Below are 25,116 nucleotides of genomic sequence, written 5' to 3'. Positions count from 1 at the left end.
TTATCACAGCATATTGGTAATGCCTGCCAATATTGTTCTTCTCAGACCATATGATATTTAAAAACTAGAGCTTTGATAACAAAATAGATCAATTTTATTACTTCATTGCAGCTGCAGTGCTGGTTGTAGCGTGAGTGGAAGTAGGGAGAAGCATGTTTTAAGTTTTGTAAAATTGTTGAATAAAAACAAACATGAACTGACTCATAAAAACAGCAGCTCTTTGCTGTATTATTTGACAGTCTCTCCCTGGTCATGGATTTAAAAGTTATTACATCTCAGGAAGGCTAGTATCAAACTTTGCTGTGCGGTCGTGGAAGTTGTAGGCACAGTGATTTGAGCTATCCGATTGGCCAATGCAGAAGGCACACTTGATTTACCTCTCCTGGTCCGCCGGGTAGGTGGAGTGTGCCCCTTTAGAAAAATGTTATGGTTAAAAATGGGAACACCTAGAGCCAACAGTGCATGACAACAAAAATTTAAAATAGAAGCACAAGGCTTTATCGTTGGCATTTCTACAGAAATATTTGCTAATTGACTAGGAATGCCTTGAAGATTGACCAGTCGATCGCGATTGACCGGTTGATGACCACTGCTTTAAGAGATGAGAGGGAAGAACTTCCTCATAGGCCCTAAACTGACTTTTAAACTATGTGCTTCTGTTTCTGGGGAAATACAAGTGCACACATACTGTATATCAACATCTCATATTGGAGTTTCAGGCGGGGTGTTGCGTGAGAGTGATAGGTTTGGTTTTGTCAGTATAATAGTGTAGCACATATCATACTGTTTGCAAACAGACTACAGTGATTGAAACAGAGAGTGATGTAAGCATAGAATAACATACGCCAAGACACACACACAAACAAACAATAGGATGCAACATGGGCTCTAGCTGTCTGTTTTGTCGAGAGGCAGCGATGAGCAAGGCAAATACTGTATGTTTTCAGGCTCTGATGAACTTGTCAGTCACAGAGAGAAGAATAAATAATCCCCTTTATTTAATTCATTCCCCTCGCCGTCTTCCCTTATATCGCTAGTGACAGGCAGGAGGAAAATGTTCACCGAGCTTGGGGGCCATTTTCAAGGCTACATGACTCACTTTTAAGGCTGCCATAGTCATTAATAACAAATAGCCTCCATTTGATTGTTTGACCTCGGCCTCAAAGCGAGATAGTAGAGCTTAACAGGAAAGTTTGTTTTCTCAGGAACTGTCGCCCTCCTAATGCCGGGGAAGGATGAAAGAGCTTTCCCATCTTACTAGCTCCTTCACACCATCCTGTGGATATAAGTGTATGGAGGTCCAAACAACAGCCTGCCAGCAGTCAATAAATTATAGACTACTTTTCGTCTCGCACAACTGTGGCTGTGTGAGACGAAAACCCTTAGTAACTGCTGCACGCTTTAGCTGGGATATTTGGAATGTATTAAAAAATATATAATATGACTAATCTCTAGTCATTCAAACCGTTCCTTACAATACTGTAATAGTATGTTAGGTTGGATATGGGGGTCCCACAGGGGTGTGTGCTCAGCCCCCTCCTGTACTCACTTTTCACCCATGACTGCGTGGCTACGCACCACTCCAACTCAATCATTAAGTTTGCTGACGACACAACAGTGGTAGGCCGATTACCAACAACGACAAGACAACCTATAGGGAGTAGGTGAGAGCCTTGGAGGAGTGGTGCCAGAAAAATAACCTCTCCTTCAACGTAAAAAAAACAAAAGGAGCTGATTGTGGACTACAGGAGACAGAAGAGGGAACACGCCCCCATCCACATCGACAGGGACGCAGTGCAGAGGGTCAAAAGCTTAAAGTTCCTTGTTGTGAACATCACTGCAGACCTGAAATGGTCCCACCACAATGACACCTCGGTGAAGAATGCACAACAGCACCTCTTCAGTCTATATAAGGTCCCACAGTTGACAGTGCATGTCAGAGCAAAAACCAAGCCATGAGGTCGAAGGAATTGTCCGTAGACAGGATTGTGTCGAGGCACAGATCTAGGGAAGGGTACCAAAACATTTCTGCAACATTGAAGGTCCCCAAGAACACAGTGACCTCAATCATTCTTAAATGGAATAAGTTTGGAACTACTAAGACTCTTCCTTGAGCTGGCCGCCCGGCCAAACTGAGAAATCGGGGGAGAAGGGCCTTGGTCAGGGAGGTGGTACCAAGGACAACCATCTCTGCAGCAATCCACCAATCAGGTCTTTATGGTAGAGTGGCCAGGCGGAAGCCACTCCTCAGTAAAAGGCACAACAGCCTGCTTGGAATTTGCCAAAAGGCAAGATTCTCTAGTCTGATGAAACCAAGATTGAACTCTTTGGCCTGAATGCCAAGCCTCACGTCTGGAGAAAACCTGGGACCATCCTTTGCCGTGAATCATGGTGGTGGCAGCATCATGCTGTGGGGATCTTTTTCAGCGGGAGGCCCTGGGAGACTTGTCAGGAAAGAGGGAAAGATGAACAGTGCAAAGTACAGAGAGATCCTTGATGAAAACCTGCTCCAGAGCACTCAGGACCTCAGACTGGGGCAAAGGTTCACCTTCCAACATGACAACGCCTCTAAGCACACAGCCAAGACAACGCAGGAGTGGCTTCGGGACAAGTCTCTGAATGTCCTTGAGTGGCCCATCTAGAGCACAGACTTGAACCCGACCAAACATCTCTGGAGAGAGCTGAAAATAGCTTTGCAGCAAGGTTCCCCATTCAACCTGACAGCGCTTGAGAGGATCTGCAGAGAATAATGGGAGTAACTCCCCAAATACAGGTGTGCTAAGCTTGTAGCGTCATACCCAAGAAGATTCGTGTGTGTGTGTGTGTGTGTGTGTGTGTGTGTGTGTGTGTGTGTGTGTGTGTGTGTGTGTGTGTGTGTGTGTGTGATATATATATATATATATATATATATATACATACACAGTGGGGGGAAAAAAGTATTTGATCCCCTGCTGATTTTGTACGTTTGCCCACTTACAAAAAAATGATCAGTCTATAATTTTAATGGTAGGTTTATTTGAACAGTGAGAGACAGAATAACAACAAAAATATCCAGAAAAACGCATGTCAAATTTTCTTATAAATGATTAGCATTTTAATGGAGGGAAATAAGTATACACACACATATACACACACAAACATACATATACACACACACACACACACACACACGTGTATACACATATATATATATGTGTGTGTGTGTGTGTGTATATATACGTATATGCATGTATGTATATATGTATGTTTTTACCCCCATTTTCGATCTTGTCTCATCGCTGCAACTCCCCAACGGGCTCGGGAGGCGAAGGCCGAGTCAATCCGCGCTTCTTAACACCTGCCCGCTTAACCCTGAAGCCAGACACTGTTCAACTGACGTCCGAGGTCAACCTGCAGGCGCCTGGCCCGCCACAAGGAGTCGCTAGAGCACGATGAGCCAAGTTAAGCCACCCCGGCCATACCCTCCCCTTACCCTCGGCCAATTGGCGCCACCCAATGGGACTCCCGATCATGGCCGGTTGTGATAGAACCCAGGTCTGTAGTGACGCCTCTAGCACTGCAATACAGTGCCTTAGACTGCTGCACCACTCGGGAGGTCCCTACGTTTCTTTTTTATCCTGAAAAACTCCCTAGTCCTTAACGACTACAAGCATACCCATAACATAATGCAGCAACCACTATGAATTAAATTATGGAGAGTGGTACTCAGTAATGTGTTGTATTGGATTTGCCCCAAATATAATACTTTGTAATCAGGAAAAAATGTAATTGCTTTGCCACATTTTTTTGCAGTATTACTTTAGTGCCTTGTTGCAAACAGGATGCATGTTTTGAAATATTTGTATTCTGTGTAGGCTTCCTTCTTTTCACTCTGTCAATAAGGTTAGTATGGTGGAGTAATTATAATGTTGTTGATCCATCCTCAGTTTTCTCCTATCACATTCATTAAACTCTGTAACTGTTTTAAAGTCACCATTGGCCTCAAGGTGAAATCCCTTGGCGGTTTCCTTCCTGTCCGGCAACTGAGTTAGGAAGGACTCCTTTATCTTTGTAATGACTGGGTGTATTGATACACCATCCAAAGTGTAATTATTAACTTCACCTTGTTCAAAGGGATATTCAATGTGTGCTTTTTTATTTTTACCCATCTACCAAAAGTTGCCCTTCTTTCTGAAGCATTGGAAAACTTCCTTGGTCTTTGTGGTTGAATCTGTGTTTGAAATTCATTGCTCGACTGTGGGACCTTACAGATAATTGTATGTATGTGTGGGGTACAGAGATGAGGTAGTCATTCAAAAATTATGCTAAACACCATTATCGCACACTTATGTGACTTGTTAAGCAACTTTTTACACCTCAACTTATTTAGATTTGCCATAACAAAGGGGTTCAATACTTATTGACTCAAGATGGCCAGCGTTTCATATTTCATTAACTTGTAAACGTTTCTAAAAACATAATTCCTCTTTGACATTATGGGGTATTGTAGCGGTCTGCACAGGGAATACGGTGCCATTTCGGACACAGCCATATCGTGGTGTTCCGCCTGATATAGAACCAATCACAAAGACCTGTCATCAGTGATCACCCTGACCTTTCTGGAGACGGGCAATGTGGATACCTATCATACAATCTGACAGACACGCCAGCAGCACAAAACCCTACCTGTCTGCGTGTCCCGTCTGCGTGCCCCGTCTGTGTGTCCTTTTCTCTCCGTGTAATCTCTCTGGTCTGTTATCCCACTCCTCCACTCCCCTTGCCTCTCTGTTTCCTCTCACTGTCACTGCCAGTCCGCCACATCATAACGAGTCTTCGCACAGCACTTCGAGAGGGACCTTTACATTGTGAATCCACCAGCTGAGCTCCGCTGTCAACTCGACCTTAACCAAGCTCTGTGACATCGCTGACATCTCTCCCCTGACCTTCCTGTGCCCTGCTCTCCACTGAGAGGCTGAGACTGTTGTCAATCTATACCTGCTGCCATTAAGGAGCCGTCTCTGTCTTTTATTGTCACCGTTTCAGGTGGTGGTACCCACGCTGGGTGGCTTTATGTGGAGTCTCTTCTCACACACAGAGCCGTTGCAAGGGCCTTAATGAGCCTAGTGGCGCCATGGACCACTCCTGGACCAGAGAGCACAGAGAGCAACAGGGGGGAGGCAATTATTCCGCAGCCCGTATGTGGGCCATTTCCCCTCGCCATAGGGGACGGCAGGCTGCTCGGCCTCACAAGTAGGACGACATCACTCTCCATCGCGACCGGGAGAAATAAATCAGACCTTCCTCCTTCTCCAATTCCTCTATTACTACCACCCATCACAGGAAGATGGGAAGGCAGCCACTCCTACAGACAGCAGCGGTGTGTGGGTGTGTGTGCATGCAGGAGCGGACAGGCACAAGAGCCTGTATCAGTGCCCAAAGAGGATGTCTTTTAGATAGCCAGTGGAGAGGTGGTCTCAGTGGGGTTCCACAGCTCCAAACAGTTCTCCCACTGAGAGCCTCCTTTCGTTCCCCGCAGGCGGGCTCCCCACACATGCCTGGCTCGCACAAGTACACACACGGCAGGGACAATTTTGGTATAAAACATGGAGGAAAAGACCCATTCGTGCTGTGAAACCCCAAACACCACAAAACACACCTCATAAAGCACACACAAACACACGGTCAGCACATTCTCCCGTGTGACAGTCCCCTATTGGTAGGAAGACCATGCTGCTCTGTAACAGCATGCATACCAAGTGCAGCTACATTACACAGCTCCCCATGGTCGAGGCAAGATGACCTCCAAACTGTTAAAACTTGGTCTGGAAGTCTGAGTCCGAGTCATTGAGCTATATGTCTCTCTGTCCGTCTATCTGTCTGCCTGCACAACCTTCACATATCTACAATCAGACCCTGGGCTACAAGGAAGTGTTATTTACAACCTAGCCTACACACACACACACACACACACACACACACACACACACACACACACACACACACACACACACACACACACACACACACACACACACACACACACACACACACACACACACACACACACACACACACACACACACACACACACACACACACACACCTCTGAAGAGTCAGATGACAGATGATAAATGACAAAAACACCACAGGTAGAGGAATCATGCTTTATGGGTAAACTACTAAACAAAGTTTACTACAGAGCAGACCTTGGTTTATATACATGTGTATTTGATTATTTGTTATTTAAATACTTTGAGTATTTTCAAATAATGTGTCCCGAATCAACTACTTCTATTGGATGTATTTAAAAGCGTTTTCTAATAATTTCCTATAAATAGTAGGCCATTTGAATACTTATTTCAAATACTATTTCTAAATATCTGGGTTAAATGCATGGGAGTGTATTTGAGTCAGTGTATTTTCAAATACATGCCAATACTTTCCAAGTGTATTTCCAAATATACTGCTCAAAAAAAATAAAGGGAACACTTAAACAACACAATGTAACTCCAAGTCAATCACACTTCTGTGAAATCAAACTGTCCACTTAGGAAGCAACACTGATTGACAATAAATTTCACATGCTGTTGTGCAAATGGAATAGACAACAGGTGGAAATTATAGGCAATTAGCAAGACACCCCCAATAAAGGAGTGGTTCTGCAGGTGGTGACCACAGACCACTTCGCAGTTCCTATGCTTCCTGGCTGATGTTTTGGTCACTTTTGAATGCTGGCGGTGCTTTCACTCTAGTGGTAGCATGAGACAGAATCTACAACCCACACAAGTGGCTCAGGTAGTGCAGCTCATCCAGGATGGCACATCAATGCGAGCTGTGGCAAGAAGGTTTGCTGTGTCTGTCAGCGTAGTGTCCAGAGCATGGAGGCGCTACCAGGAGACAGGCCAGTACATCAGAAGACGTGGAGGAGGCCGTAGGAGGGCAACAACCCAGCAGCAGGACCGCTACCTCCGCCTTTGTGCAAGGAGGAGCAGGAGGAGCACTGCCAGAGCCCTGCAAAATTACCTCCAGCAGGCCACAAATGTGCATGTGTCTGCTGAAACGGTCAGAAACAGACTCCATGAGGGTGGTATGAGGGCCCGACGTCCACAGGTGGGGGTTGTGCTTACAGCCCAACACCGTGCAGGACGTTTGGCATTTGCCAGAGAACACCAAGATTGGCAAATTCGCCATTGGCACCCTGTGCTCTTCACAGATGAAAGCAGGTTCACACTGAGCACATGTGACAGACGTGACAGAGTCTGGAGACGCCGTGGAGAACATTCTGCTGCCTGCAACTTCCTCCAGCATGACTGGTTTGGCGGTGGGTCAGTCATGGTGTGGGGTGGCATTTCTTTGGGGGGCCGCACAGCCCTCCATGTGCTCACCAGAGGTAGCCAGACTGCCATTAGGTACCAAGATGAGATCCTCAGACCCCTTGTGAGACCATATGCTGGTGCGGTTGGCCCTGGGTTCCTCCTAATGCAAGACAATGCTAGACCTCATGTGGCTGGAGTGTGTCAGCAGTTCCTGCAAGAGGAAGGCATTGATGCTATGGACTGGCCCGCCCGTTCCCCAGACCTGAATCCAATTGAGCACATCTGGGACATCATGTCTCGCTCCATCCACCAACGCCACGTTGCACCACAGACTGTCCAGGAGTTGGCGGATTCTTTAGTCCAGGTCTGGGAGGAGATCCCTCAGGAGACCATCCGCCACCTCATCAGGTGCATGCCCAGGCATTGTAGGGAGGTCACACAGGCACATGGAGGCCACAAACACTACTGAGCCTCATTTTGACTTGTTTTAAGGATATTACATCAAAGTTGGATCAGCCTGTAGTGTGGTTTTCCACTTTAATTTTGAGTGTGACTCCAAATCCAGACCTCCATGGGTTGATAAATTGGATTTCCATGGATTATTTTTGTGTGATTTTGTTGTCAGCACATTCAACTATGTAAAGAAAAAAGTATTTAATAAGATTATTTCATTCATTCAGATCTAGGATGTGTTATTTTAGTGTTCCCTTTATTTTTTTGAGCAGTATATATTCCCATATTCAAGTACTTGTCTTTTCAAACAAAACATTTCTAAATACTCAAAATGTATGTGAAAGTAACTGAGATATTTGAAATAGTATTTGAACCCAGGTCTGCTACAGAGTACTAACATCTCATCCATGCCCCTTGTGGGCTACAAACATTCACTTGAAGGCTAGACCAACTTAGCAGACACGTTATAGTTTACAAGCCTTACATGCAAGGTTACCTGAAGGCCAATTACTTGGTCACATCTACAGTTGAAGTCGGAAGTTTACATACACTTAGGTTGGAGTCATTAAAACTCGTTTTTCAACCACTCCACAAATTTCTTGTTAACAAACTACCGTTTTGGCAAGTTGGTTAGGACATCCACTTTGTGCATGACACAAGTCATTTTTCCAACAACTGTTTACAGACAGATTATTTCACTGTACCACAATTCCAGTGGGTCAGAGGTTAACATACACTAAGTTGACTGTGCCTTTAAACAGCTTGGAAAATTACAGAAAATGATGTCATGGCTTTAGAATCTTCTGATAGGCTAATTGACATCATTTGAGTCAATTGGAGGTGTACCTGTGGATGTATTTCAAGGCCTACCTTCAAACTCAGTGCATCTTTGCTTGACATCATGGGAAAATCAAAAGAAAATCAGCCAAGACCTCTACAAAAAACTGTAGACCTCTACAAGTCTGGTTCATCCTTGGGAGCAATTTCCAAACGCTTGAAGGTACCACGTTCATCTGTACAAACAATAGTATGAAAGTATAAACACCATGGGACCACGCAGCCATCATATCACTCAGGAAGGAGACGCGTTCTGTCTCCTAGAGATGAACGTACTTTGGTGAAAAAAGTGCAAATCAATCCCAGAACAACAGCAAAGGACCTTGTGAAGATGCTGGAGGAAACGGGTACAAAAGTATCTATATCCACAGTAAAACGAGTCCTATATCGACATAACCTGAAAGGCCGCTCAGCAAGGAAGAAGCCACTGCTCCAAAATCTCCATAAAAAGGCCAGACTACGGTTTGCAACTGCACATGGGGACAAAGAAGGTACTTTTTGGAGAAATGTCCTCTGGTCTGATGAAACAAAAATAGAACTGTTTGGCTATAATGACCATCGTTATGTTTGGAGGAAAAAGGGGGAAGCTTGCAAGCCGAAGAACACCATCCCAACCGTGAAGCACGGGGGTAGCAGCATCATGTTGTGGGGGTGCTTTGCTGCAGGAGGGACTGGTGCACATCACAAAATAGATGGCAACATGAGGACCGAAAATTATGTGGATATTTTGAAGCAACATCAAGACATCGGTCAGGAAGTTGAAGCTTGATCGCAAATGGGTCTTCCAAATGGACAATGACCCCAAGCATACTTCCAAAGTTGTGGCAAAATGGCTTAAGGACAACAAAGTCAAGTTATTGGAGTGGCCATCACAAAGCCCTGACCTCAATCCTATCGAGAATTTGTGGACAGAACTGAAAAAGCATGTGCGAGCAAGGAGGCCTACAAACCTGACTCCGTTACACCAGCTCTGTCAGGAGGAATGGGCCAAAATTCACCCAACTTATTGTGGGAAGCTTGTGGAAGGCTACCCGAAACGTTTGACCGAAGTTAAACAATTTAAAAGCAATACTACCAAATACTAATTGAGTGTATGTAAACTTCTGACCCACTGGGAATGTGATGAAAGAAATAAAAGCTGAAATAAATAATTCTCTCTACTATATTCTGACATTTCACATTCTTAAAATAAAGTGGTGATCCTAACTGACCTAAGACAGGAAATTTTTACTAGGATTAAACGTCAGGAATTGTGAAAATGTATTTGGCTAAGGTGTATGTAAACTTCTGACTTCAACTGCATGTGTTTAATGCTTGTAAAAGTGAATGTGTGTGTGTACCCATGTGTGTGTTCGCATACACATGCCTGTGTGAGAGAGACATAACTGTCAGTGCTCCTCTCCCTCTGGGTTTTCATATCCAGTGAATATCTTGCTGTAATACCCTTTTGGACACTAGTCTATGGCCTGTTGTGTCTAATGGCTCAGCCTTTAAAGCCCTGGCTGGGTGCTGTGGATTTCATACTCCCTCTAACATCATAAGGGTAGTGACAGCAGCTTGAGGGAAAGAAGCAATAAGTGAAATGAACATCAATTCAGAGTGTAATGTATTCTGCAGCTGGGGCTGACTTTCTGTATAAAAGAGACACTTATTTTGCCCCCAAAAAAGATTTGGACGAGAGCAAAGCGGAGAGATTGCAAAAAGGCTTGCGTAGACCGCAAGTATAATGAACAAATATCAGTCGCCATGATATTTTAGAGTCAAACTGCAGATAAGCTTTTTTTCAACCTACGTAGCATAACCACAGTCCTCCTTTTATATTGTTCGTGATTAGAAAGTGTGGCTGGATACACACATTGTTGTGCATGACCATACAGATTTATTCTCCACACATCAAATGCAAACGATACTCATCTGAGACTACTGCACAAGAGTACCAATCAAAACCCATAATGTCACTTGAGATGGGATTTGAAGAGTTGTGGTATTTAGTTTCAAAACAACGCGTGCACACGCGCACTCTCCCTATTGGCATTTCATTACACAAAGATAAGCATTGAGCAAAACAACGATCTGAGCTATCTTACATTGTCTGTAATTAGATGTAAGACAGCGAGTCAAATCTACTTACATCCCAGCTGACACAAGATTACATTTAAAATAACCAAAAAAATGCAGCCACAGCTAAATTAATTAACTGCTGCGGGTTAGATTAATCAGAATTCAAAAGTAATTACTTCAGGCCCACTTTACCAGACCGTCTCTGCTTCCTCATGGAGGATAATGATTGTAGGGGGTAATTAGTGCCACAGAATTACCCAGGGTCCTGCCTGCCCGCAAAGCTCACACACATATCTGTAGCTGGCTGGCTGGAGGTGCTGGATCTCCCCCAAGCCTTCGAGCTGCGTAGCGGTCACTCCTCCCAGGAACAAATGTACGCACAAAGAGCAGCTAGAGAGTAGAGCTAGAGCTCTGGCTTCATTACCTTTCCGAAGCTCCCCTTCCCAATGGCCCGGAGAATCTGGAAGTGGTCAAAGGTTACTGTGAAAACAGAGAAAAGAAGATCTGTCACTGGCACAAAAACGGACAGGCAAAAAGGTGGCGGCAAGTTGCTTCGTTGGTGTCGTACAGTAGTAGCATCTAACATTCTGACAGCAGTTTAAGAACAACCTAGGACAGCAGAGGCACAGTATCAGGCACACGGTTAATTCAGGTTATTATTACAGAAAATCTCAATTTCTAAAGCCTAGCGTGATCCTTTTAGTATGCTATTGTACTGTAGATACAGTACAACCTTAGCCATTACTGTAAAATAATGAGCTTACTGTAACACTGGTATTGTAACTGGAAATGTGGATCATTTGGCAAGGCTCACATGGGATGAGGGCATCATCTCTATTGCAGATAATCAGCAATAAAAGGATCATGCCGCTGTGATGTTGAAGATGGAAAAGAAACAAAGTGTAGCTGAAAACCACAAATGTGCAATTACTGTATATCTGACTGGTATGTCATGATGGGTTAGGCCCAAGGGGGGCTGGGAGGGAGCCTCTGCTGCCCTGTTGGAGTGCGTGTTGTGTAGGTGTCATGAGGGGCCTCCGCTGGCTTCACCCTGTGGCGTGTGCCAGGCGGGAGCTCTCTGTTTGTGTGTGTGAAGCGCCGGTGTGCCCAGCAGCTAACAGTGGCAAAGGAGGGGGACAGCAGACCTCTCCCTGACTCACCCGCCCTGCTTATCTTAAAAAGTTCCTCTGCCTCCAACACACCACGCACAGATCACAATGCCAGTCTACAATAAAACATGGGGGGGGGGCAAGCATCAAGATATCCCTTCCCTGGGCAGGCGCCTCGTTATTAACTTATGCCCGCTATGCCACCCACCAGGCAGACCTGGGCACACAGGCCGTTACTCAGAGGGTACTGCAGCGGCGCCACACAAAAGGCATCAGGCCTGGTTTGCATGTCTTGCTCTGCAAGACGAGCTAATCCTCCGTGGATTCTTCCCGCTCAACATTTTGTACATAGCTAATCCTTTCATATGGCAGTGCTTAGACAGAACCACAGCAGAGGAAAGGGGCAACAGGAACACTGTAGAAGACGGGGAAAATGACTGTACTCGTAATGTAACTAGATGATTGAAATGGATAGGTGCACAGAAACGTCAGACAGGACCAATTCCATTTTTCATAATATTTCACGTTTTGGTCACACAAGGCTAAACAACATACTTCTATTCCGTGTCAAATAATGTTGCACAATAGTTTGGGGCTCTGTAAAGTGGTTGGGCAATATACAACACTATTATAGCAGATTTGATTCAATCTGGAATTCCAGTCTTAGATCGCTTACAGGGAAAAACATCCTATCCACACCAGTGAGTTGAATTTATCAAGCAGAATATGCACTAGGCTACAAGTCTCTCTGTGTGTTGATATTGCCTTTCATGCACTGAGGCTGACAAAATGCTATGTAAAAATTGTCAAAGACTGCAGGCACCCAAGTCATACTGTTCTCTCTGCTACCGTACAGCAAGCGTTACCGAAGCACCAAGTCTGGAAACAACAAGATCCTGAACAGCTTTTACCACCAAGCTGTAAGACTGCTAAATAGTTAGTTAAATAGTTAACCAATAGCTACCTGGAATATCTGCATTGACCCCTTTTGCACTAACTCTTGACTCATCACATACCCTGCTGCTTCTGTGTATTATCTATCCTGCTGCCTATTCACTTTATCCCTACCTATTAGAGGTCGACCGATTATGATTTTTCAACGCCGATACCGATTATTGGAGGACCAAAAAAAAGCCGGTACCGATTAAATCGGCCGTTTTTTATTTATTTATTTATTTGTAATAATGACAGTTACAACAATACTGAATGAACACTTATTTTAACTTAATATAATACATCAATAAAATCAATTTAGCCTCAAATAAATAATGAAACATGTTCAATTTGGTTTAAATAATGCAAAAACCAAGTGTGGAGAAGAAAGTAAAAGTGCAATATGTGCCATGTAAAAAAGCTAACATTTAAGTTCCTTGCTCAGAACATGAGAACATATGAAAGCTGGTGGTTCCTTTTAACATGAGTCTTCAATATTCCCAGGTAAGAAGTTTTAGGTTGTAGTTATTATAGGACTATTTCTCTCTATACGATTTATATTTCATATACCTTTGACTATTGGATGTTCTTATAGGCACTTTAGTATTGCCAGTGTAACAGTATAGCTTCCGTCCCTCTCCTCGCTCCTACCTGGGCTCGAATCAGGAACACATCGACAACAGCCACCCTCGAAGCAGCGTTACCCATGCAGAGCAAGGGGAACAACTACTCCAAGTCTCAGAGCGAGTGACGTTTGAAACACTATTAGCGTACACCCGGCTAACTAGCTAGCCATTTCACATCGGTTACACCAGCCTAATCTCGGGAGTTGATAGGCTTGAAGTCATAAACAGCACAATGCTTGAAGCATTGCGAAGAGCTGCTGGCAAACGCACAAAAGTGCTGTTTGAATGAATGCTTACGAGCCTGCTGGTGCCTACCATCACTCAGTCAGACTGCTCTATCAAATCATGGACTTAATTATAACATAATAACACACAGAAATATGAGCCTTTGGTCATTAAAATGGTCGAATCCGGAAACTATCATTTCGAAAACAAAACGTTTATTCTTTCAGTGAAATACGGAACCGTTCCGTATTTTATCTAATGGATGGCATCCCTAAGTCTAAATATTACTGTTACATTGTACAACCATCAACGTTATGTCATAATTATGTACAATTCTGGCAAATTAATTACGGCCTTTGTTAGGAATAAATGGACTTCGCACAGTTCGCAACGAGCCAGGCGGCCCAAACTGTTGCATATACCCTGACTGCTTGCATGGAACGCAAGAGAAGTGACACAATTTCCCTAGTTATAAGAAATTCATGTTAGCAGGCAATATTAACTAAATATGCAGGTTTAAAAATATATACTTGTGTATTGATTTTAAAGAAAGGCATTGATGTTTATGGTTAGGTACATTGGTGCAACGACAGTGCTTTTTTCGCAAATGCGCTTGTTAAATCGTCATCCGTTTGTCGAAGTAGGTGTTAATCAATGAGAAATTAACAGGCACGGCATCGATTATATGCAACGTAGGACATGCTAGATAAACTAGTAATATCATCAACCACGTGTAGTTAACTAGTGATTATGTTAAGATTGATTGTTTTTTATAAGATAAGTTTAGTTTAATGCTAGCTAGCAACTTACCTTGGCTTCTTGCTGCCCTCCCGTAACATTTAGTCAGCCTGCCACGCAGGCTCCTCATGGAGTGCAATGTAAGGCAGGTGGTTAGAACATTGGACTAGTAACCGGAAGGTTGCAAAAACGAATCCCCGAGCTGACATGGTAAGAATCTGTCATTCTGCCCCTGAAGAAAGCAGTTAACCCACCGTTCCTAGGCCGTCATTGAAAATAAGAATGTGTTCTTAACTGACTTGCCTGACTTTCCCCCAAAAATATATAATAATAATAAAAATGAACCAAAAAAAGATAAAAAAATTAAATACAATTTTTTTAAATATATATATATATATATTTTTTTTTTAAATCGGCAAATCGGTGTCCAAAAATACAGATTACCGATTGTTATGAAAACTTGAAAACGGCCCTAATTAAAAATCGGCCATTCCGATTAATCGGTCGACCTCTACGACCTATATATACATACACTAGCATTCAAAAGTTTGGGGTCACTTAGAAATGTCCTTGTTTTTGAAAGAAAATTTAACAAATTGTCCATTCAAATAACATCAAATTGATCAGAAATACAGTGCAGACATTGTTAATGTTGTACATTTATTTTACATTTTTTCATGGAATATCTACATAGGCGTACAGAGGCCCATTTTCAGCAACCATCACGCCTGTGTTCCAATGGCACGTTGTGTTAGCTTATCCTTTTAAAAGGCTAATTGATCATTTGAAAACTCTTTTGCAATTATGTTAGCACAGCTAAAAACTGTTGTTCTGATTAAAGAAGCAATAAAACTGGCCTTCTTTAGACTAGTTGAGTATCTGGAGCATCAGCCTTTGTGGGTTCGATTACAGGCTCAAAATGGCCAGAAACAAAGACCTTTCTTCTGAAACTCGTCAGTCTGTTCTTGTTCTGAGAAATGAAGGCTATTCCATGCGAGAAATTGCCAAGAAACTGAAGATCTCGTAGAACGCTGTGTACTAATCCCTTCACAGTACTGTGCAAACTGGCTCTAACCAGAATAGAAAGGAGTGGGAGGCCCCGGTGCACAATTGAGCAAGAGGACAAGTACATTAGAGTGTCTAGTTTGAGAAACAGACGCCTCACAAGTCCTCAACTTGCAGCTTCATTAAATAGTACCCGCAAAACACCAGTCTCAATGTCAACAGTGAAGAGGCGACTCCAGGATGCTGGCCCCAAACTTTTGAACAGTAGTGTATATGCCTAAATTACCTCGTACCAACGCACATCGACATGATACTGGTACCCCATGTATATAGCCAAGTTATTGTTACTCATTGTGTATTCATTCCATATGTTATTACTTTTCTATTCTAATTATTTTTCTCTCTGCATTGTTGGGAAGGGCCCATAAGTAAGCATTTCATCGTTAGTCTACACCTGTGCTTATGACGCATGGGACAAATACAATTTGATTTGATTTCCAGGAAGAACTGTGTAGATGCAAAGTTTGGTAACAGAATTTCGGTAAAATCTCCCTCTGTTTTTTTGGTGGCACATTTTTTGGGGGTGTTCTGTTAAATATCTGCTCCGAATTAGGATTCAACAATGTCTGCAGAAAGAATGGTGTGTGAGCTCTGACATTACACATTGACTTAAAAAAAAAAAATGGTTATTTAACTACAGTAAGTGACGTGGATTTACATCTGGTAACAGAACTGCGGTAACAGAATTTCATCATGGGTCCCTGAACTCTACTAGATAGAAATGCCTAATTATTAATATCATAATTAAGTAGCCTTGCAGGTAGCCTAGTGGTTAGAGCATGGGGCCAGTAACCGAAAGGTTGTTGGAACAAATCCCTGAGCTGACAAGGTAAAAAAAAATCTGTTGTTCTGTCCATGAACAACACAGTTCACCCGGTAGGCCGTTATTGTAAATAAGAATTTGTACTTAACTGACTTGCTTAGTTAAATAAAAGGTAAAAAATATATATATTCTCTTCATGGTGATGTAGCCTAAATGGCTACACAAAAAGTTAGAAATATGCAATTTCCTCTTTTGCATATTTGGGTATTATTCTACACACTGGCTATTATTTTAACGAGCCCCCAAACAAGACCAAATTTGGTTGGTCCGGACTGGGCCAAATCTGAACCAATAATAGACGTCTATGTTTCACAAGTTTGGACATCAAAGTACAGTACAGCTCAGTAGAGTACAATACTGTACAGCACAGAAAAGTAGAGTTCAGTACAGAACAGTAGAGCTCAATAGAGTACAATACTGTACAGCACAGAAAAGTAGAGTTCAGTACAGAACAGTAGAGCTCAATAGAGTACACTACTGTACAGCACAGAAAAGTAGAGTTCAGTACAGCTCAGTAGAGTACAATACTGTACAGCACAGAAAAGTAGAGTTCAGTACAGAACAGTAGAGCTCAGTACAGTAGAGTACAGTAGAGCAGGGGGTTTTCAAACCTTTTGGGGCCGGGGACCCCTTTTGTGATAGCAAATTCGTCAGGGACCCCCTCATAATCAGAATACAACTTGAGTGAGTTAAAAATAGCATACATCGAATTTTACTATGACTTTAGCGTGCATGGCAGGACGAACCAACATTTAAGACTAGGCACCACACCCTAATAGAGATTTTTATTTATTTAATCATATCACAGTCAACTTTTACCAGTTGAATGTAGATAAAAAAATAATACCTTTTTGTATTAAAATGTTTCTGAAATATTGTATTAAAATATGCAAACAAAAATTTCATTAAATATGCACATTATTTGCATATTCAGCTAATCCATGTTTCAGGGTCACTGGAATAAGTCAGTCTAAATATTTTGGTTTAATTTTGTTCAGAAACTCCAGGACCGGACATTTTCCTCTGGGCAAGTCACAAGAATATATTGGATAACCACACACAATTTGGTGAATGTAGTGGCTTCTGAAGCCGAGGAAAATTAGTTGGCGTTTGGGAAGAGTCAGACTTTCATCAAATTGCAGTTAATGTCAAGTACACTGAATTTAGACTACCAAATGCCCAACACCTATTTAGACCCAATCACCATCTCTTCAAAGTAAGTTACTACGTACGGTATTGTCCAGTTTGTGACATTCTCTGTGAAATTGTCTTTTAAATTATGTGAAATCCAATGTAGTGAGCTTTGAAATTATGGATGTCTGTCCATTTTAAAGTGGTTAAAGGTCAGGCAATTTTGATGACGGTGGTATAACAAACTAAAGAAAATATACATTTTCATCAAGATTGACATTTTTATGTTTCTTTTTGAAAATACTAATATTAAAATGGACCAAAATACCAACAAATCTCAAAATTGATAGGTAGATGCAAAAAGTAATTTCTGCATGTGGTGCCTGGCCTTAAAGGCCCTTGGCATCGGAGAGAAAATGTTGCACTTTTCAAGTTAATTTCCTGCAATTGCACACATTCTGTAGAAAGCTTATAATAAAATGCATTTATGTCTTTTTAAATAATTTTCGGGGAATAGTATTGAGTTTAAAAAATGTATAATTGGGGAAGTACTGTGGATATCCCTGTAAACATCTCAGGCTTATGTTGCCCAGGGTTAAGAACATACACAGAATGACGAGAGTGTGCAAAGCTGTCATCAAGGCAAAGGGTGGCTATTTGAAGAATTTCAAACATGAAATATATTTTGATTTGTTTAACACGTTTTATGTTACTACACGATTCCATATGTGTTATTTCATAGTTTTGATGTCTTCACTATTATTCTACAATGTAGAAAATAGTAAAAATAAAGAAAAACCCTTGAATGAGTAGGTGTTCTAAAACTTTTGACCGGTAGTGTACATTGTAGATTTATAATATTACATTGTATTGTTTAACACACTCTAAATGTAATTATTCCACAGATCCCTTGGTCAAAATGTGATTATTCTGTTGTTGTTAGTAATAATCACATATATTTTGAGATCTGGTTGCGGACCCCCTTGGACCCCACTTTGACAACCGCTGAAGTAGAGTATAGTTCAGTACAGTACAGTCAGTGGTGGAAAAAGTATTCAATGTTTTTTTTTTTTAATTGATGGATAGTCAGGGGCACATTCCAACACTCAGACATAATTTAAAAACAAAGCATTTGTGCTTAGTGAGTCCGCCAGATCAGAGGAAGTAGAGATGACCAGGGATGTTCTTGTCACGGCTGTCTGAAGAATGGGACCAAGGCGCAGCGTGTGTATCGTTCCACATTTTATTATAACTGTGAAACTATGCAAGACATACAAATAAACTAATAAACAAAACAACAAACCGTGACGAAGAGGTGCAACATACACTAACTCAAAATAATCTCCCACAAAACCTAGTGGGAAAAACAACAACTTAAATATGATCCCCAATTAGAGACAACGATGACCAGCTGCCTCAAATTGGAGATCATCCCAAAAAACAACATAGAAATACAGAAACTAGAACCCCTACACAGAAATACATAAACTAGACAAAACCCCCAACATAGAAAAAAGAAACTAGAACCAACATAGACATAAATAAACTAGACAAAACCCCCTGTCACGCCCTGACCTACTCTACCATAGAAAATAAAAGCTTTCTATGGTCAGGGCGTGACAGTTCTCTTGATAAGTGTGTGTATTGGACCATTTTCCTGTCAAAATGTAATAAGTACTTTTGGGTGTCAGGGAAAATGTATGGAGTAAAAAGTACATAATTCCCTTTAGGATTGTAGTGAAGTAAAAGTTGCCAAAAATATAAATAGTAAAGTACAGATTAGAGGTTGACATGGCATGGCCGATTAATTAGGGCCGATTTTAAGTTTACATAACAACTGGTAATTGACCTTTTTGGACGCTGATTACATTGCAATCCATGAGGAAACTATGTGGCAGGCTGACCACCTGTTACGCGAGTGCAGCGTCAAAAGGACCTTGTGGCTGCAATGAGCCAAGGTAAGTTGCTAGCTCGCATTCAACCTATCTTATAAAAAAACAATCAATCTTCACATCATCACTAGTTAACTACACATGGTTGATGATATTACGAGGTTAACTAGCTTGTCCTGCGTTGCATATAATCAATGCGGTGCCTGTTAATTTATCATCGAATCACAGCCCACTTCAACTTCGCCAAACGGGTGATGATTTAACAAAAGCGCATTCGCGAAAAAAGCACTGTCGTTGCACCAATGTGTACCTAACCATAAACATCAATGCCTTGCTTAAAATCAATAGACAGAAGTATATGTTTTTTAAACCTGCATATTTAGTTAAAATAAATGCATGTTAGCAGGTAATATTAACTAGGGAAATTGTGTCACTTCTCTTGCGTTCAGTGCAAGCAGAGTCAGGGTATATGCAACAGTTTGGGGCGCCTGGCTCGTTGCGAACTGTGTTTCTTCCTAACAAAGACCGTAATTAATTTGCCAGAATTTTACATAATTATGACATAGCATTGAAGGTTGTGCAATGTAACAGCAATATTTAGACTTAGGGTTGCCACCCTTTCGACAAAATACAGAATGGCTCCGTATTTCACTGAAAGAATAAACGTTTTGTTTTCAAAATGATCATTTTTGGATTTGACCATATTAATGACCAAAGGCTCGTATTTCTGTGTGTTTATTATAATTAAGTCTATGATTTGATATTTGATAGAGCAGTCTGACTGAGCGGTGGTCGGCAGCAGCATGCTCGTAAGCATTCATTCAAACAGCACTTTACTGCGTTTGCGAGCAGCTCTTAGCAATGCTTGAAACACAGCGCTGTTTATGACTTCAAGCCTATCAACTCCCGAGATTAGGCTGGCAATAATAAAGTGCCTATAAGAACATCTAATAGTCAAAGGTATATGAAATACAAATGGTATAAAGAGAAATAGTCGACGCGTCATAATTCCTATAATAACTACAACTTAAAATTTCTTACCTGTGAATATTGAACCACCAGCTTTCATATGTTCTCATGTTCTGAGCAAGGAACTTAAACGTTAGCTTTCTTACATGGCACATATTGCACTTTCACTTTCTTCTCCAACACTTGGTTTTTGCATTATTTAAACTAAATTGAACATGTTTGATTATTTATTTGAGACTAAATAGATTTTATTGATGTACTATATTAAGTTAAAATAAAAGGGATCATTCAGTATTGTTGTAATTGTCATTATTTCAAATATATATAAAAATCGTCTGATTAAATCGGTATCGGCTTTTTTTGGTCCACCAATAATCGTTATTGGTAGACCTCTAGTACAGATATCCAAAAAACGACTTAAGTAGTACTTTAAAGTAATTTTACTTTAGTACTTTACACCACTGAGTACAGTAGACTATAGTACAGTAGAGTTCAGTACAGTACAATAAACTACATAGTGTACTCAACTCTAGCGTGCTTTACTGTGTATGGTACTGAACTCTAGAGTACTGAACTATACTCTACTCTTTACTGTACTCTACTATGCTGTACAGTGTTGTCCAAACTTGTGAACTCAACTGTAGTTTGTGACTATGATTTCCCATTCTAGCCAATTCAATTGCAGATATTCCATTAACATTTTTTCAGAAATTCCGTTACCAAATTAAGATTTAATCACTTAATAATTAATAAACAACACTGATATCAGTAAATGATAGGTCTACCTTTACTTGTAACTTCTGTGAACTTCCATTATCCTCCCTCATGAGGGAGAGAAATTTGAAAATATCTTAAAGATATGTGGGTTTTTGGTGACGCAATTTCAAGGCACAAGGCAATGTTTCTTACTTACAGAAGCCAGTAAAACTAAATAAGAGTATTTATATTAGTTGGCTAGTTAGTCTTTACTTCAACATTACTGTGTTTTTATGTATTTCTAATACATTTGAAGACTTTTACTGGTAGATGTTTTCTAAGACCCCTTTTCCATCTGTTTGACCTGAAATCAAAGCCTTCGCCTATTCCACATTTTGAGGATGGTAAATGGTTGAAAACATATCACAAAAATATGGACTCTTAGCTTTCATTTGATATGCTCCTATGAACTTCACATGTTGGTGCTTATGGGTAGTTTTACATAGAAATGACCAGCATCATTTGTGACGGTTAAACCCTTTACCTCAACCTTTCCAGCTCATCTCATCAATCTGGATCTCCCCAGAAGAGTGAGTCATTGTATGATGGGAAACATATAACTGCCCGTAGTAGCCTGTGAATCAGGCCACTCTTTTGAATTAGTGTTGAGTAGAAAAGGCCAAGGTAATTAGCCATCCATTCATTGTCAGAGGCCCTAGTCTCTTCATACGCTTTGCTAGCTCACGGTCATGCTGAGAGCATGATTATGGGGAGGCAGTACCGGGCTTTCATGTTGCAGACCTGTGGCTCCCAGAAATTGATTAAGCCTGCTTCATACTCTTTAGATGACAGTGACTCTGTGACTAACAAAACACCCTTGTTTGCGTTCGTTAAGTGTAATTCAGTCCAGTTCAACACATTTTACCCAATACAAACATGTTCCTGCTAAATGGCAGCGCGGGCCGCAGATTCGGCCTCCTCTTTCGGTTTCACTGCAGTCGTTCTTTCAATCTTCAACTCTGTCTGACCTTGCCATGTTGTCGCCACTTGAACTTCAGCAACCAACGTCCCAGTTTCTTTCCTCTCACAATGAGTCTCACTGGATATCCATGGATCCTTTCACCCCTTTTAAAGTTATATGTATTGCTCTCTCTGCATACTCGCTCTTTCAGTCGTCAATGTCACCACTTCAAGAATGCCTTTACTTCCAATTGCTTCTCTTCCACAACAAGTGTCCTTGGACTTGGATTTATTGCACAATTGACACAGAATGACACCCAGGAACTGATTCATATCACAAGGGTGAATCTAAAGTGAGGGATAGTGGTTGCCTATTTTAGGATTTATCCACACTGAAAGAGGGGACACTTCAATTACGTTATTGCAATCCATCTTCTGAATCAGTTCATGAGTTAACTTTTCTGGAAATTACCTCCAGTCTGCGAAGAGACGTCGATATTCAAATGGCAAAGATTGAGTAGAAGCTTCCTGTAATTTGGGTCACTTCTGGGTTAAGTGGTGCTCAGCGGAAGCTGGGGTTGACTTGATAGATTGAGAGAAAGCGTCTGAAATCATGACATCGACTCTCCTCCTCTCTCCCGCCTCAGGCTTCTGTGAGTGCTGCATTAGGGCTGTGGCTTTTGCCCTCAAGCAGACAGAGTGATGCAGGTGAATTTGAGCTTCCAAAAGTTAGAGATCTGGCAGCATGGTCACAATAAGAAGCTGATTGCTGACACACCAGGATGTGCTAAGCAGGCTCCCCTGTGTGATGGGCTTCTCTCTGGATGATTGGTTGGCTCCGGGGCCCACAGATTAGGTGCGTATGTGTGTGCGCTAAGCAGGCTCCCCTGTGTGATGGGCTTCTCTCTGGATGATTGGTTGGCTCCGGGGCCCACAGAGTAGGTGTGTGTGTGTGCGTGTGTGTGTGTGCGTGCGACCACTATTACACTTGGCTAGTCTTCATGATATATACTGCAACCCGTTGGCAAGATTTGACGTGACATACCATACCATGACTGCAAAGAAGGCATTTAACACCAGATAAGCCAGATTGTGATTCTATACCAAGATTAATGGTTTTCCTCAGCCTCTGATACTGCCTTCCACTACATGGCACCACATCAGTTTGACAAAACTCCACTGCTATGCAGAAGCAGCTTAGTGTAGGCCTCATGGGGGTTGTGAATGGTTGGTTGAGGCAGGGGGGCGGATCTAACCCTCCCTCTGGCTTGTTCGGACAAATGACAGTATCTACTCTGGAACTGGGAGCACAAGCCCCTGAGCAACTCTGGCTCCAGTGATGAAACAGGAAGTGCCCGGGGTGACAGAGCGAGAGAGAGCACCATAGTGTAGCTCGCTGGTCTAACATCCTTTAACCCTATCAAAACCTCCACTTAAACCATCTGGGACTGCAGAAATGAATCTGCTATTGAGAAAGGACCACAACACTGTAACGAGGTAGTGTCATTATAGTCTCTCCCAAGTGGGTTAACCCTAATAGCAGTTAGTGAGTTTTCCTACAGGCTGCGAAACATGGTACCCTTTGCCGAGTTGAGTGAAGGACCTCAAAAAAAAGACTCTGCAAGATGGTCAATGATGTGATAGGATCATTACCCAGACTAATTCTACACAAGACAATTCTGACAACTGTGGGTTTAGACTGTCTGGAGACGCATCCCTTTCAACCTTTTATATTAACAAATCACCACTCAATTTTTCACACAGCAAGTTCCAGCAAATGGAGATATGGAATGAAACAGCAATGAAAACAATACAGGTTTCACTCTGCTAAGGGCGAGCGCAGTGGGAACTGTACTGACACCGTGTGCTTCAATAAAACACCAAATGGGGAGGAATATAGAAAACATACGGGACCTAAATACGATAGGGTGTGAGACAGCCTGTAAGGCTTAAAAAAAAGTTATAACTATATGAAAATGACTAATTTGCTTCCAGGCGCTGAGCTTTTTTGGTTTTATTTTGGCATTAATTATGAATCCAGAGATGATGTCATTTTCATGAGTCGTTCTTTATTAAATCACCATCAAAGTCACCGCTCCCCGGCACAAAGTGTTGTTAGGGGGTGCTATGGTGGAGGTTCATCGAGAATGCAGATGCTGCTGAACTGTGAGATCAGCTTTATATACAGTACAGTACCAGTCAAAAGTTTGGACACACCTACTAGTTTTTCTGTATTTTTACTATTTTCTACATTGTAGAATAATAGTGAAGATATCAAAACTATGAAATAACACAAATGGATTCATGTAGTACCCCAAAAAAGTGTTAAACAAATCAAATATTTTATATTTGAGATTATTCAAAGTAGCCTTGATGACAGCTTTGCACACTCTTGGAATTCTGTCAACCAGCTTCATGAGGTAGTCACCTGGAATGCATTTCAATTAACAGGTGTGCCTTGTTAAAAGTTCATTTTCCATAATGCGTTTGAGCCAATCAGTTGTGTTGTAGGGGTAGTATACAGAAGATAGCCCTATTTGGTAAAATACCAAGTCCATATTATGGCAAGAACAGCTCAAATAAGCAAAGAGAAATGACAGTCCATCATTACTTTAAGACACTTTAAGACATTTTTACTAGGATTAAATGTCAGGAATTGTGAAAAACTGAGTTTAAATGTTTTTGGCTAAGGTGTATGTAAACTTCCGACTTCAACTGTATGTGTATTAAAGTAGCATAAATATAAGTATTTGGTCCCATATTCATAGAACACAATGACTACATAAAGCTTGTGACTACAAATTTGTTGGATGCATTTGCTGTTTTGCAGTGGATACCGTCTGGTAAATGAATACAAGTTCATTTGAATAAGCGTCATTAAAATTAGCCTTCCAGTAGGTGATCGGTGGCAGTTGGAAGGTGAATTGAAGCTGATAAGAGGCCCAATATTCTCTGCAGTCTGCACTTCACAGATTATGGATGAAAGTAGAAATGATAACATTTCAAAGACCTAAGCCTTTGAAAACTCAACTGAATAACCAACTCCACGATCTGACATTCACAGAATATCTTTTCTAAAGTGAATGACTAATCAGATCTCACAGTAAGTGAAAAGCGCCCTGTTTGCACTTTTGAACAGAGCTGGCACAGATTGATTTGAGCTAAAAAAAAAAAAAGACAAAAAAAGAAAAGAAAAAAAAGAAAACTCCCTTTATCGATCAACCTGTGTTTTGCTCTGAGAATATGCCTCGGCATCACGCATGAACACGTGAGACCCACCACACTGCAGTGATCACGGTATCG

At 41.6% G+C, this 25,116-nt stretch overlaps 1 protein-coding gene across 1 annotated transcript in view; it reads right to left on the bottom strand.

Moving 5' to 3' along the window:
- The window catches only part of LOC106605062 (serine/threonine-protein kinase 32C), a 104,140-nt gene that overhangs the window by 48,245 nt on the left and 30,779 nt on the right, over window positions 1-25,116 (bottom strand). The window contains exon 2 of the mRNA XM_014200324.2: window positions 11,071-11,126. Within this exon, the coding sequence (XP_014055799.1) occupies window positions 11,071-11,126 (56 nt within the window). The remainder of the gene's footprint in view (window positions 1-11,070; window positions 11,127-25,116) is intronic.

Source organism: Salmo salar, chromosome ssa01 (assembly GCF_905237065.1).
Source record: "Salmo salar chromosome ssa01, Ssal_v3.1, whole genome shotgun sequence".
Lineage (NCBI taxonomy): Eukaryota > Metazoa > Chordata > Actinopteri > Salmoniformes > Salmonidae > Salmo > Salmo salar.
The sequence above is the reverse complement of the archived record's forward strand: the minus strand, read 5'-3'. Positions and strand labels throughout refer to the sequence as shown.